This window comes from Acanthochromis polyacanthus, chromosome 21 (assembly GCF_021347895.1).
Source record: "Acanthochromis polyacanthus isolate Apoly-LR-REF ecotype Palm Island chromosome 21, KAUST_Apoly_ChrSc, whole genome shotgun sequence".
Taxonomy (NCBI): Eukaryota; Metazoa; Chordata; class Actinopteri; family Pomacentridae; genus Acanthochromis; species Acanthochromis polyacanthus.
Genome location: NC_067133.1, coordinates 22,617,671 through 22,630,433, shown reverse-complemented (window position 1 = coordinate 22,630,433; position 12,763 = coordinate 22,617,671). Strand labels below are relative to the sequence as shown.

At 39.1% G+C, this 12,763-nt stretch overlaps 1 protein-coding gene across 2 annotated transcripts in view; it reads left to right on the top strand.

Annotated features, from left to right (window-relative positions):
* Nucleotides 1–12,763, top strand: part of smg1 (SMG1 nonsense mediated mRNA decay associated PI3K related kinase) — a 238,923-nt gene that overhangs the window by 210,032 nt on the left and 16,128 nt on the right. For both annotated transcript variants that reach the window (XM_051941283.1, XM_051941282.1), the window contains exons 47-55: nt 692–864; nt 3,878–4,157; nt 6,378–6,650; nt 6,891–7,125; nt 7,249–7,460; nt 7,576–7,732; nt 7,861–8,050; nt 8,361–8,641; nt 9,630–9,839. In XM_051941283.1, coding sequence (XP_051797243.1) covers nt 692–864; nt 3,878–4,157; nt 6,378–6,650; nt 6,891–7,125; nt 7,249–7,460; nt 7,576–7,732; nt 7,861–8,050; nt 8,361–8,641; nt 9,630–9,839 — 2,011 coding nt within the window. The remainder of the gene's footprint in view (nt 1–691; nt 865–3,877; nt 4,158–6,377; nt 6,651–6,890; nt 7,126–7,248; nt 7,461–7,575; nt 7,733–7,860; nt 8,051–8,360; nt 8,642–9,629; nt 9,840–12,763) is intronic.

The window sequence follows — 12,763 nt, the reverse complement described above, 5'->3', positions numbered from 1 at the left end:
AACAAAATGAGAAGCACTCTGACAAATAAAAATCTAGGACTAACAACCAGAAAGAGAATTTTGAAGTGCTATGTATGGTGAACCATGTTATATGGATGTGAAACCTGGACCATTACAAATAACATTATGAAAAGAATTATTGCATTTGAGATGTGGACATATAGAAGAATGCTGAAAATATCCTGGACAGATAAAATCACAAATGAAGAAGTCTTAAACACCGTAAAAAATAAGAGCACACAATTAGAGCACATATTAAGACTCAGAAAACTCAGGTACTTTGGTCATCTCATAAGAAAAAATAACATGTCAAGAATATTATTAGAGGGACAAATAGATGGAAGAAGGCAAAGAGGACGACCAAGAGCAATGTGGACAGACAATAAAAAGGAGTGGACAGAAATGCAGTACAGTGAGGCAGTAAGAACAGCCGAAGATAGAAGTACGTGGAGAACTACCATATCCTATTATTATGTCTGTCTCTGGACTGTCATCACAATTATAAAGCATTCTTTCGAAGATGGTCAAGTGTTTGCCGGCCCTATTGTGTCAAAAGTCAACAATTTCATTGTGACATCCCTATTTTTTCACAAGCATATGATTAAGGGACCCAGGGAAACAACTTATTTGTATGTGACATGTGTATGTAGCTCCATATTCCACCTCATTCACTTAGCCTTTCTATTCACAGATACTCTGAACATAACCAGCTGCAGTCACGGCAGCGGACTGTGCAGGAGGCCATTCAGAGCAAGCTGGCTGACCTGGACCAATGGATTTCTCAGTACCAGGCAGCATTCTCCAGCCTGGAGGCCACACAGCTTGCCAGCCTACTGCAGGACATAAGCAGCCCTATAGATCTTGGTTAGTCCTGCTGGAAATGATTTACAGGGTTTAAAAATAAACTGTCTTACTGTGTGTTCCAGATAATTTTGCAAATGTGATTTTTTGTTATTGTGAAGAGGCTTTTTGCTTAGTTTTACTAAATCTGCTTTTTTACTATTGCAAAGGCCTATTGTGAGCATTATTTGGTAGTTTTGGAATATTTTTATTATTTAGAGGTGTAATAATCCGATTTTCTAGAATATGACTGTTCCAGATAATTATGCAAGTCAAATAAAAAATAAACAAAGTTCAGTTTTAAAAGTAAACGACACATTTATTTTATCATGGATGGCAATTTCCCGTGGATCTGCGGATTTCCGCCAATTTAATTTCAAATTTGAACATTTCTGTGAATCGTCTAAATCCGTTGAGAAAATTTTAGGGGGGGTTAGGTACATCCTGAAGCTAGATTTTCACTGGAGCTATTGTTCGATTGTAAACGGCTCAGCGATTGGATAGCTTCAAGGTTGGACCAATCAAATTGCTCGTAGCATTCTTTGTCACAAATTCATGGCGGTGTGTTCGACTCAGCCGTGAACCAACCGTGACGTCACCCATTGGTTTCAATGCCAAGAAAATGAAGCCCGGATTTTGCTACTTCCTGGTCGCCATTTTGGATTTTTTGGAGCCAGTGACGTAAAAAGTGTCATCAACCAGGCTAGACCGGAGAGCCTGGTTGATGACCGGAGAGAGAACTTGGGGCAGGACCAGTCTATGGGCGGGCCAGACTGAGAGCTGAAGACTCTCTTATCCCGCCCACATTTTACCGCAGAGGCTGCTGTTGCTGTCAATCATTTCAGACAAGACTGTCTATCAAGTATAGCCACGCCCCCTGGCTCCGCCAACTTTAACGATTTGTTTAAAATTCAGTATTGATATATTTTGAGATTGGCCACCTGATCTCTCATTTTGACCATGAAAACTAACGGGGAAAAAAAGCCTGTGCTTTAGAAAATCAGTCTATCAAATTTTATTTTTTCCGGTGATGAATTGGGGTCTATGGAGCAAAAGCTTTTTGGAGCCAACCCTAGCGGACGACGTGATATTGCAAGTTTTTGACACTTCCGGGTGGGCTTCATTTTTGGAGCCAGATGCTACGTCCATCTTTATATACAGTCTATGGTTCGACTCGGATATTTGATATCGTCTTCAGCAGAATAATGAGATTTTTAACGAAGGATCAGGAGTCATCAGTCACAGAAATTGACAAAAGTGTCAAAAATAAGTTCCGATGGGAATGGCTTGAGAGAAAAGTCACTGTGAAGGTGAAAATTGGCTCAAAGATCGACGAGGTAACAGAAACACTTGGACAATTTCTGAAGAAACCAGACGTGGCCGGAAAAGCTTTTTGTGTGTATTGTAAAGATTTGATCAACTACTGATCGCGTGGATGCGTAGCACTGTCAGACCATGCATCAAAAGTGAAGAAACATGCCGAAACACTTGCAACTATTCATTGGGATCAGCGTTTTCAAAACAAACTTCGACAGTGGACAAAGTCAAAGACGTTACACATTGGGGAACTTTGGCTGAAAAGGAAGGCTGTCCAGAGACTTGCACAGCTTGCTGCAAAGAGAAGAAAATTGGCAAAATTGGAGTGTTGCAGTGAACTGACTTGTATATAGTGTACATAGTAGTATAGAACTCTTATAGATTTGTGAAATATTTTGAACTGAAGATAGTGAGAAAAGATTGAAGAACAAGTAAGTTAACTTTTCATTAAATTTGCGGACTATTTAAGTCTAGTATTATTATGTTTTTGATCATTTTTTTCAGTCTAAATGACTTTTATTTTACTATAAATCTCTCAGCTTCAGGGGTGGTCCGCCCCCCTGGCCCCCCAAGTCAATCATTTTCAGCTAAAATCAGAATTTCCTGTTGCCATCCCTGTTTTATATCAACAAGTATATAACATGATAATCTTTATTTTTAAAACAATATTCAACAATGGTATAATAAAAATAACAATTTTAAACAATATTTAATTGAAAATGTATTTATCACATGTTGATATAACCGCCTTTCTTCTGCAATACTTTAACCAGTCTAGAATCAACTGAGCATGTGAGCTTTTTGATGGTTTTAGAGTCAGTGTTCTTGCTTGTGGTCAATATTGCTCTCCAAAGACTGTCCTTAGAAGAAAACTGGCGGCCATTGGCGTACAACTCCTGTTTGAGAATTGCCCAAAGATTCTCTATTGGGTTTAGATCTGGTGAAGCAGGGGGCCATGTCATCAGGCGTTTGTCCTTGAAATTCTTCTGGGCCAGCCACTCTTGTGTGTACTTGGAGGCATGACTTGGCGCATTGTCCTACATGAAGATGATGCTCTTCTTGTAACTGGCAGGCTTTGATTTGTACCATTGTATAAATTTTTTTCCAAGATCTTGGTGTAATTTTCCGAGTTCATTTTTACTCCTTCTTCTAGAGAAGAGTACTACCAAATAATGCTTACAATAGGACTTTGCAATAGTAAAAAAGCAGATTTAGTAAAATTAAGCAAAAAGTCTCTTCGCAATAACGAAAAATCACATTTGCATAATTATCTGGAACACACAGTAAAGACAAGCATCTCCTTTATTTTCTTTTAGTGTTGCTTAGGTTTTCTGTAAAATATTGTCCCTCATTCCTTAACCAAGTTTTTGGAAAGGATGTATTTAATTTGCAAAATATTGAGATTTAACTGGGATTATTTAGCTTTAAACAAGGATGAACATTGACATTTAATCAGCTTTAAAAGGTAAAGAGTCTATAACCTTATTCTTGCAGGGCCAACACTGTTGCTTTCTTGTTTATAGTTCAGCTTTCTGTACACATTTCCCATAAAACCTGCTAGCATTGTAGAATGTGATGAATAGACTGGTAGTTTGAGGTTCAATTTAATGTAAGTAAAAAACTATGGTAACAATTGATTGCTAAAATGTTACATATAATGTTTTATTTTATTCTGCTTTAGCTGTGTTACATCTTGTTGTTGACTGTCCAATTCTTCCAGGACCTCCTAGCTATGTGCCAGCTACAGCCTTCCTGCAGAATGCGGGCCAGGCCCATCTAATCAGCCAGTGTGAAAACCTGGAGGCGGAGGTGAGCTCCTTGCTGCAGCAGCGCCGAGCAGCCCTTCGCAGTTGCCTAGAGCACCTGCACAGCTATGCCACAGTGGCTTTGCTGTACCCACGGGCTACCCTACTGTTTCACAGGACCCACCAGTGGAAGGCTTGGTTGGAGAAACTGCTGAGAGACATGAATGTAGAGCACTGTCAGCACATCTATAGACAGTAAGGAACAGCTACATGCTTTTCTTTCTGATATTATGTAAAACACTTACATGCTGCGTATGATGGACAGTATATTCTGAAATTGCTCAATATATTCAGGGCTGAAGCCCTACAACCTCAGTCCTGGTTTTGCCTTAGCTCTAATTGTCCTGATCATCTCATGGTTGAAAAGTCGGTAGCTATTACCAAGCAGCAGGTTCTTTTCATTGTTGGAGCAGTGGTCGACAGTGTAAGCATTTTGCTTCCACTCCTTTTGCACCACGTGTGAATGAAAAATACTGTGTGCAAATGTAACAAATTATTTGGGCAATTCTTGAGTTCTGACACTGTGATCACTAAAGCTTAGTGTACAAAACATTTAATTTAATTACAGGTCCAAATTACCTTTTGGTGGTGTTGAGGTTGTATGATTTCTTCAAGCACATAAGCAAACTAAAATACACATCACCATCTGTTTTTATTCAAGGATTGTTCAAAGTAGAACAAGCATTAATCCGTAGCAGCAGCAGTGTGTTTCTGACAACAACAGAGGGGGAGTCTTCTCTAGTAAGGGCATCACCTGATTGCATGAGATTCATTTCAATAATCAGTAGAATAGAATTCAGTAGAATCTTCCATATAAAACTTCATAACTCCCTCATTAATAACTTAAGTGTATCGACTAAGTTCAGAATCAGACACTGGAGGGATTTTGTGTTAGACAGTGAGATGTGCCAAAGTCATTGGACTACTGTTATCTCAATTTGCAAACAATATTTAATGCTGAAGTAGTCAATCAAGCAAGTTTTTGATGTCCCTCTAATATTTCTGTTTTTATATAATATATTATACTTTAAACTTCGTGTACCGAGAAGTTATGGCAAAAAGTTCTATGTCATCTCATTTGCAGGTTTCACCTGTAGACTGTGAAAATTAGGCACTGGAAACTATTTCTGCTTTTTTAACCAACAGATTTCTTCTGGATTTTTAATTTTTTATGAATTCTTACTGTGAACTATTGTAAAATACAAAAGATGAACATGAAGCATAATTAGGTTAACTAAGGAAACGATTCAGCAAATTCAATAATTGATTCAGACTTAGTAAAATTCTACTATCTAACCCTCATTTCAAAGACCTAGAAAGAGATGGTGGACTCTGTGCTGTGTATTAACCACTACATGCATAGCTTAATTGTGGTAAACTCTGGGTAATTCAACCAATTATTGATTGAGCATTCAACTCTGACATTTCTTATACCTTAAAAACTTGCACAAACCGTGTCACAGGCGCACACGCACACAGTGCTGGGAAAATTGAATTTGTCTCCTACAGATATCCTCTATATCTGATATCTATTTTTGCATATTTTTCACACTTAAATGTTTCAGACCATCAAATTTATATTTAATTTTAAGTCAAAGATAACCCAAGAAAGCTCAAAATGCACTTTTAAATTATGGTTTCATTTATTGAAGAAAAAATATTGTCTAGCCCCACCTTTCCATATGTGAAAAATAATTGACCCCTTAGCTGCCAAGCGACCAAATTCATTTGACAATTGGTTTGAATTTCACCAGCCACACCCACATGATTACTGTCCACCTTGTTAAATCCAAACATGAGTTCAATAGAAATTGCCTGGCATTGTGAAATACGGGTCTCAAAAAGCAGCACATAATGCCATGTTCTACAGAGATTCAGAAACAGCTCCAAAACAAAGTCATTGATATTTATCTGTCTGCAAAGGGTTACAAAGTGATTGATAAAGCTCTGGGACTCCAGAGAACCCCAGTGAGAGACATCATCCACAAATAGAGAAACATGGAACAGTGGTCAAAATTTCCAGGAATGGCTGGCCTACCAAAATTTCTTCAAGAACACGTCAAGATCTCATTCAGGAGGTCACAAAAAAAAACTATTGAGATACCTTAAAATTGATGCTCAAAAACCATCTAATGTGGCCAAAACAGAACAATTCTGCAGAGAAGAGTGGGTCAAAATTCCTCTATGGCGATGTATAAGACAGATTACAAGCTATAACAAGTGCTAGCTGCAGTTGTTACTTTTGGATTATTTTTGCCTAAATTTAATATTGTGTTTCTATAAAACATTTGTAGATACACACACACAGTCAGCACCAAAATGTGATAAACAACTCTCACCATGGCATGGTTTCTTTTCAATTGATTTAGCTTAAGTACTGCTTCTCTTGTAAGGGTTTTCAACCTCCATTTACAGATATGAGGTACTGTTTGGCCCCCAGCCCCCTACAGCCTCCTGCCAGTTCCTGTCCAGTGTGGAGTTAACTTTGCAGCACCAAGTGGCTGACACCAATGAGCGGATGATTCATCAAGCAGAGCGGCTAAAGGCTGAGGGAACGACTGTAGCAACCTGCGAAGAGCAGCTGCAGGAGATCGAGCACTGCATTACAGTGTTCCTAAGAGAGAATGGAGATCCAGGCTCCCTCAGTCTTGCTGCAATCATCACCTCTGCCCTCTGCACACTTTGCAGGTTTAATGAACACTTTTGATTCTGTGTTTCACTCTATTGTTTTTCCACTTAATATTTTAACTAATACTATGTAGTTGGTGGTAGAATATTAATTTCATTTTGAACATTTCTGTTCGCTACACACACCACAAGTACATTGAATCTTTTTTGGTGATCTAAATAGTGGGCCTGTAAAAGAAAATGAATAAAACTTGGAACTGACAGACGGAGATCACTGTTTTTTTGGGGGGGGTTTTCCAGACGTAACCTGGTAATGGAGGGTGCAGCAGCCAGTGCTGGAGAGCAGCTAGTAGACCTGACATCTCGAGATGGGGCTTGGTTTTTTGAAGAGCTCTGCAGTATGATGGGGAATATCAGTGCCTTGGCAACACTGCTACAACATTGCCCTCTCCTGCCGCATGACCTGGAATTTCCTGCCCCTTCAGCTACTACACAGACCATTTACATGGCCAATGGTGTGTACACATGTTTGCAGGTAAGTTTACCCCACAACCAGTTTCAACCAGAAGCAGCATATGATCTTGTTTAATGGCTACAGAAATGTAGCTGTGGTGGAAAAAGAAAGGATTTTCTGACAAGATCTTGTTGCTCACTGTAGGAACTGAACACCAACTTCTATCAGATCATCTTTCCAGAGGCTCTGCGCTGTATGATCAAAGGAGAGCCCACCCTGGAGTCCATGTTGACAGAGCTGGAACAGCTAGTGGAACAGAGCTCTGATGGTCTTGGTCTGCAAGGTTTATTAGACAATCTAGAGGCCACCACAGGGTTAGACCACGATGGACACAACCACTGCCTGCACATCACCAGGTTGAATTCTTCTTGTTATAAATTTAATCATACACACTGCTGGCTTAACTGATTGCATCCTGCTTAGAATCTAAAGCAAGTTTAATGTTTGAAAAACTTGTGTTTTTGTACTCAGAATGTTGCGTGGCCAGTACTCTGAACTGATACAGCCTCGCACCATGGATGGACAGGGACAGGATTCACCGAAAATGTCTGCGGGTCAAATGTTGTTAGTAGCCTTTGATGGCATGTTCACCCAGCTTGAGACTGCTTTTGGGCAGCTCATAGAGAAGGTAGCCTCCATATTTTGCTTTAGATGTTACGAGTGCAATTATAGGCCCTATTTGGTACACAAAATTGTCTCAGTAAATCAAACAGAACTCAGCTCTTACCCAATTTTCTCTCTCTATGTTTTTCTCAGCTGTGTTCTTTGGAGGTTCCATTGCCCTGGAGGAAGGTGGATGTTCTGAGGGAGGCTCGAGCAACACAGCTCCACTTCTTTGACAGCCTGAATCAGCGTCAGCTAATGGAAGAATTCTTCTTTCTCAAGAGGCTACAAACTATCAGGGACTTCTTCAGACTTTGTTCCTCCTTTTCTCAGACTCTGTCTAGTAAGAGCTCCTCACTGTCACATAGACTCTATGATACCGTCAAGGTTTTACTACCAGTTACAGTCATCTTAACTTGCTTGTCTTTAGTCACCTTTTTTGGATCAATTTTATGTAAAATCTGTGGAATACATGCCCAAAACAATATTGCTTTATGTATGTCTTCCATAACTATGTTTCAGACAAGGTTTTTACGCGTTTAGACAATTAAACTGTGCAAGAGGGTTTCCCAGACAATGAAGATGAAGCATTGATTCCATCATGACTTGATTTTTTTGAAGTATTGAAATTTGTGTGTGGCAAATCTTTTCAGGTACCTGTCCCCCAGCTGAGGACCTTTTGCCTGCAAATGGACCACTTGGGTTGGGGAAGACACTGTACTGTCAGCCCAGTGCAACAGGGTCAAGTCCAGCAGTGGTCAGTGAGGAACAGATGACCCGCCCAATCAAGGCCTTCACAGCTGAGTTTGTTCAGCAGATGCTTTTAGGTCTGCCCAGCCAAGCTCTCGGTCTGGCCCTCTGCAGCACCCTGTCTGCCCTTGGTCTAGATATTGTTGCTCAGGTGGAGGCGAAAGACTTTGGTGCAGAGAGCAAGGTATATGTTTGTGTGTGGCAGTTTTGCTTGGAAATGTACTTGTTTTATAAGACAAGTTATTAATGCAAATTTTGTTGTTTTACTGTAGCATATCAATGACTTTGACAATTGTCATGTCAATTTTATTTCAGTCTTGCCACTTATTCAACTTTTGTCTTCTGACTATAAGATCATAATATTAGTTGTGCTCTTATAATCGATAAAATAGTGAGAGTAACTGGAGTTTCTTGTTTCATTCCTAGTAATGCTGTTTAAGACATTCCAGATGCCTTAGATACAATTTTTGTTTTTTTTTATTATATTCCTTTCGTATATCCAGATATTGATAAAGTTTTTATATTGATTAACCTATTTTCCGTAGCTATAGTTCAATGGAGGCATGTTATTCCATATACTACCTTAGACAGTATTTTTCATATAATGAGCTAAATATTCTCAAAAGAAGCTTCATATGCTTGTTCAACATCATTTTCTTCATACATATTTTCCCAGTTTTCTTTCATAGCATTCATTTTATATCTCAGATTGGGAATGCTCTTAACATGACCTCATCAGAACCTCCTATTGCACTCTAATAGTCAGGGTTGACTGAAACTGAGCATTTCACAGAAACCCGGGGCAACATTTCTCTACTGATAGACATGTAAACACTTGTCAAAGTACTCAAAACTGCCTTTGTGGTGATTCTCACTACAGTAGCTATGTCCTGGACCACATTTTGTCATAACTATACACAGACACAAGCAAAACAATACCAACTTCACTATTGTTGATGACAGTACAGAGGAAAAAAAAGCAATATGCTCAGACTGTAGACCTTGTACTTGAACACTATACTAATGTTGAAAATATAATTTCTAATCAGTATAAACAACTGGATAGTACTTATAAACACTTTTACTGCTTCACTGTTTCAAAAGTGTACATAAAACTTTTCAGCGAATCTTATGAGAATTCTGTTCTAAACCACTGTGTCTTGACTTCGAAGGTCTCTCTGGATGAGCTGTGTAAGAAGGCAGTGGAGCATAGCTTGACATCAGGCAGGATCTCCCAGCTACTACTAAACAGAGCCACTGTACTGGCCTCCTCCTACGACACAGCCTGGAAGAAAGTGGACCTGCTGAGGAGGTTGGACATCAACCTGGAAGCTGCCAAGGCCAGCCTACAGAGGAGCCAGCTGCACATTGCCATGTTCCAGGTACACACACAAAATTGTATGGGGATGCTTTTTTTACCTGTGTTGAAACCCAAATTAAAGACTGGTATTTTTTTCAGAGCAATGACACATTTAACTTCACTAACAGTAAAAGTACTGCTTGTTTGTAGTATATGGAGCTGGTACTAGCTGGAATAAAAAGTTCATTTTTGTATCTAAAGATAGTTTCCAGTGGTTTCCCCTCATCATGCCTTCAAAATCTCATTGTAATGATTTTCAGTTCAATTTAATTCAATTTTGCATATTTAACACCGATTCACAGCATATGTAATCTCGTAACTTCACATAGTAAAGACCTTACAAATTTTAAAGAGAGAAACCAACAATCCTACATTACCTTTGATTCCTTTTGAGCAAACATTTTAGAGCAGTGTGAAACAGCCAAAAAAAACATTTCCTTTACTGGGAAGGGGAAAAAATCTCAGGCAAAACCAAGATTAAGGACAATGGCCATCTGTTTCGACCAGTTGGGTGAGTGGGGATGAAGGGGGTGGGGATACCAGATAGAGAGCAGACAGACAATACATAAGAAAGCAATGAACATTTTGGAGATCGATGAGGCTATTGACTGCAGATCAGAGATGTATAACTCTCTGTTCACTCTGCAAACTGCAGAGTGAACAAAAACTATGGGGAGGACACAAAGTTAGTGACAAGCAGTGTTATCTTACTGTAAGGCAGAGAGAGAGAGAGGAGAATAAGTTAGAGGTGCAAGATGGAAAGTCCCCCAGCAATCTAAACCTATAGCAGTATAACTAAGGAACTGCTTAGGTGATCCTAAGCAGCTCTATCAGCTTCATCAACGAATAAAATTTTAAGCCTTAAAGTAGAGAGGGTGTTTGTCGCACAACTCAAACTAGGATCTGATTCCACGACAGATTAGGTGATAACTGAAGGCTCTGTCTCCCATTCCACCTCCAGAAACTCTAGTAACAACAAATACACCTGCAGTCTGAGAGTATAATACTCTGTTAGGATAACATGGTATGATAAGGTCTTTAAGACAAGATAGGTCTTGGTCATAAAGAGTATTGTATGTGAAGATTTTAAATTGTACTCTGGATTTCAACCAGATATCTTACTCCAGAATTGGAGGCCAATGAGAGTAGATATCTCATTGCTTAGGGCCAAATACAAAAACTTCAATTTTGTCTGCATTTAGGAGAAGAAAATTACAAGTCACTCAGTCCTTTATGTCCTTAAGACATGCTTGGAGTTTGGCTAACTGATTGGTTTACTTTGGCTTTATTAAAAAAATATAGCAGGGTGTCATAACAATGGAAATTTATGCTGCGTTTCATAAAAATATTGTCTAAGAAGGGATGTGCGAAGTACACACATTTAGTCCCAAGACAGAACCCTGTGGAACTCCAAAACTATTTCTAGTGTGAGCAGCACATGAACAAACTGAAATCTATCTGATAAATATGGCTTTAACCAATTTAGTGTGGTTCCTTTAATCCCAATGGCATGTTCAAGTCTCAGCAATAGGATGTTTTGATCAAAAAATGAAAAGAAAAGAAACCTAGGATTATTCTTGTTTACCTCTATTACAGATGATTATTGGCAGTTCTTGTCATACAAACTGTTTCTTTTTTTTATATGATCTAACTGTCTGTCCAGATGAGGTAAAATTCTCCTGGATTTGTGAAATGCTCCCCTTCTAGTCTTAGTGAAGTCTGCTTTAAGATGCAGAATTGTGAATTGTGTAAATGGAGTTACTCTTCTATGATTCATTGACTTCTTTTTCAGAGGACCAACAGTCTCAAGGGTTGCATGCACTCAGGCTGCAGTCCTATCAACAAGATTATCCACCTGTGTGGGACATTAGTCCTGTGTACATTCATCCCACCTATGTGGGACTAAAGTACACAGGTTAAGAGCGGCTTACCTTTGTGTTGACATATGGCATTGAAGTAAATAATAACATAAGTTCCTTAAATTTAGTTACTGCATTATCAGATTAACGCTGTAATGGAACTTCTTGGTACATTTCACGTGTGTGGCAAAATGGTTCCATAGCGCCACCTGGAAAATTTCAATTTCAATCTGCCTGAAACTTTACAAATGCAATCAGAGTCTAGCCCTATCACATCCATAGGCCAATATACACTCTTGGTCGCAGCGCCACCTGGTGGATGGACAGGAAATGCTCTATAGCCAGCCTGTACATGCTCCAATCTGCCTGAAATTTTACGTGTGATCAGAGTCCAACCCTCATCACATCCATCGGCCGAAATACACTCTCGGTCGCAGCTTGGATACACTCTCGGACATGCTTGGATTCGTCAACCAGCAAGAATGCGATGACCTGTACAACGCTGTTTGCAGCTCTAATTGCAAATTGAAATGTTATTTTAAAATAATTGGAATAAAACAAGGGTTTGGGGAAAAACACTTAGATGATCAATTTCTGTGGCATATGTCGAAACAAGATCAAGAGTGTGATTAAAACAATGAGTTGCCGTATTTACATTTTCAGAAAACAATTGATTCTAGCAACAAGCTAAATGATGCACTTAACACTTGGAGATTTTGCAGAAATGAAATGTGCATTACAAATAAAATTTATTATTAAATGCAGAATTTAGGCTGTCATTCACATCATCGGTGTGGATATTAAAGTCACCCGCTATAATGACTTTATCTGTACTACTAAGAATTCTGAGAATTCAGATAAAAACTCAGAGTGAGTGGCAGTTGGACAAAACAGTAAGGTGAAGACAGGAAGCAGCCTCTGTCTCAACCAAGTGACATGAGGATAAAGGGGACAGGGAAAAAGATAGCAGAGAAAACAGATGGTTAGCAAACAAAGTGATAAACATTGGGCAGGTTGATGATGACATTAACCACTGATCAAAAACATGCATTTCTGGAGCCACAGATATCTGCAGAGAGGACAAAAA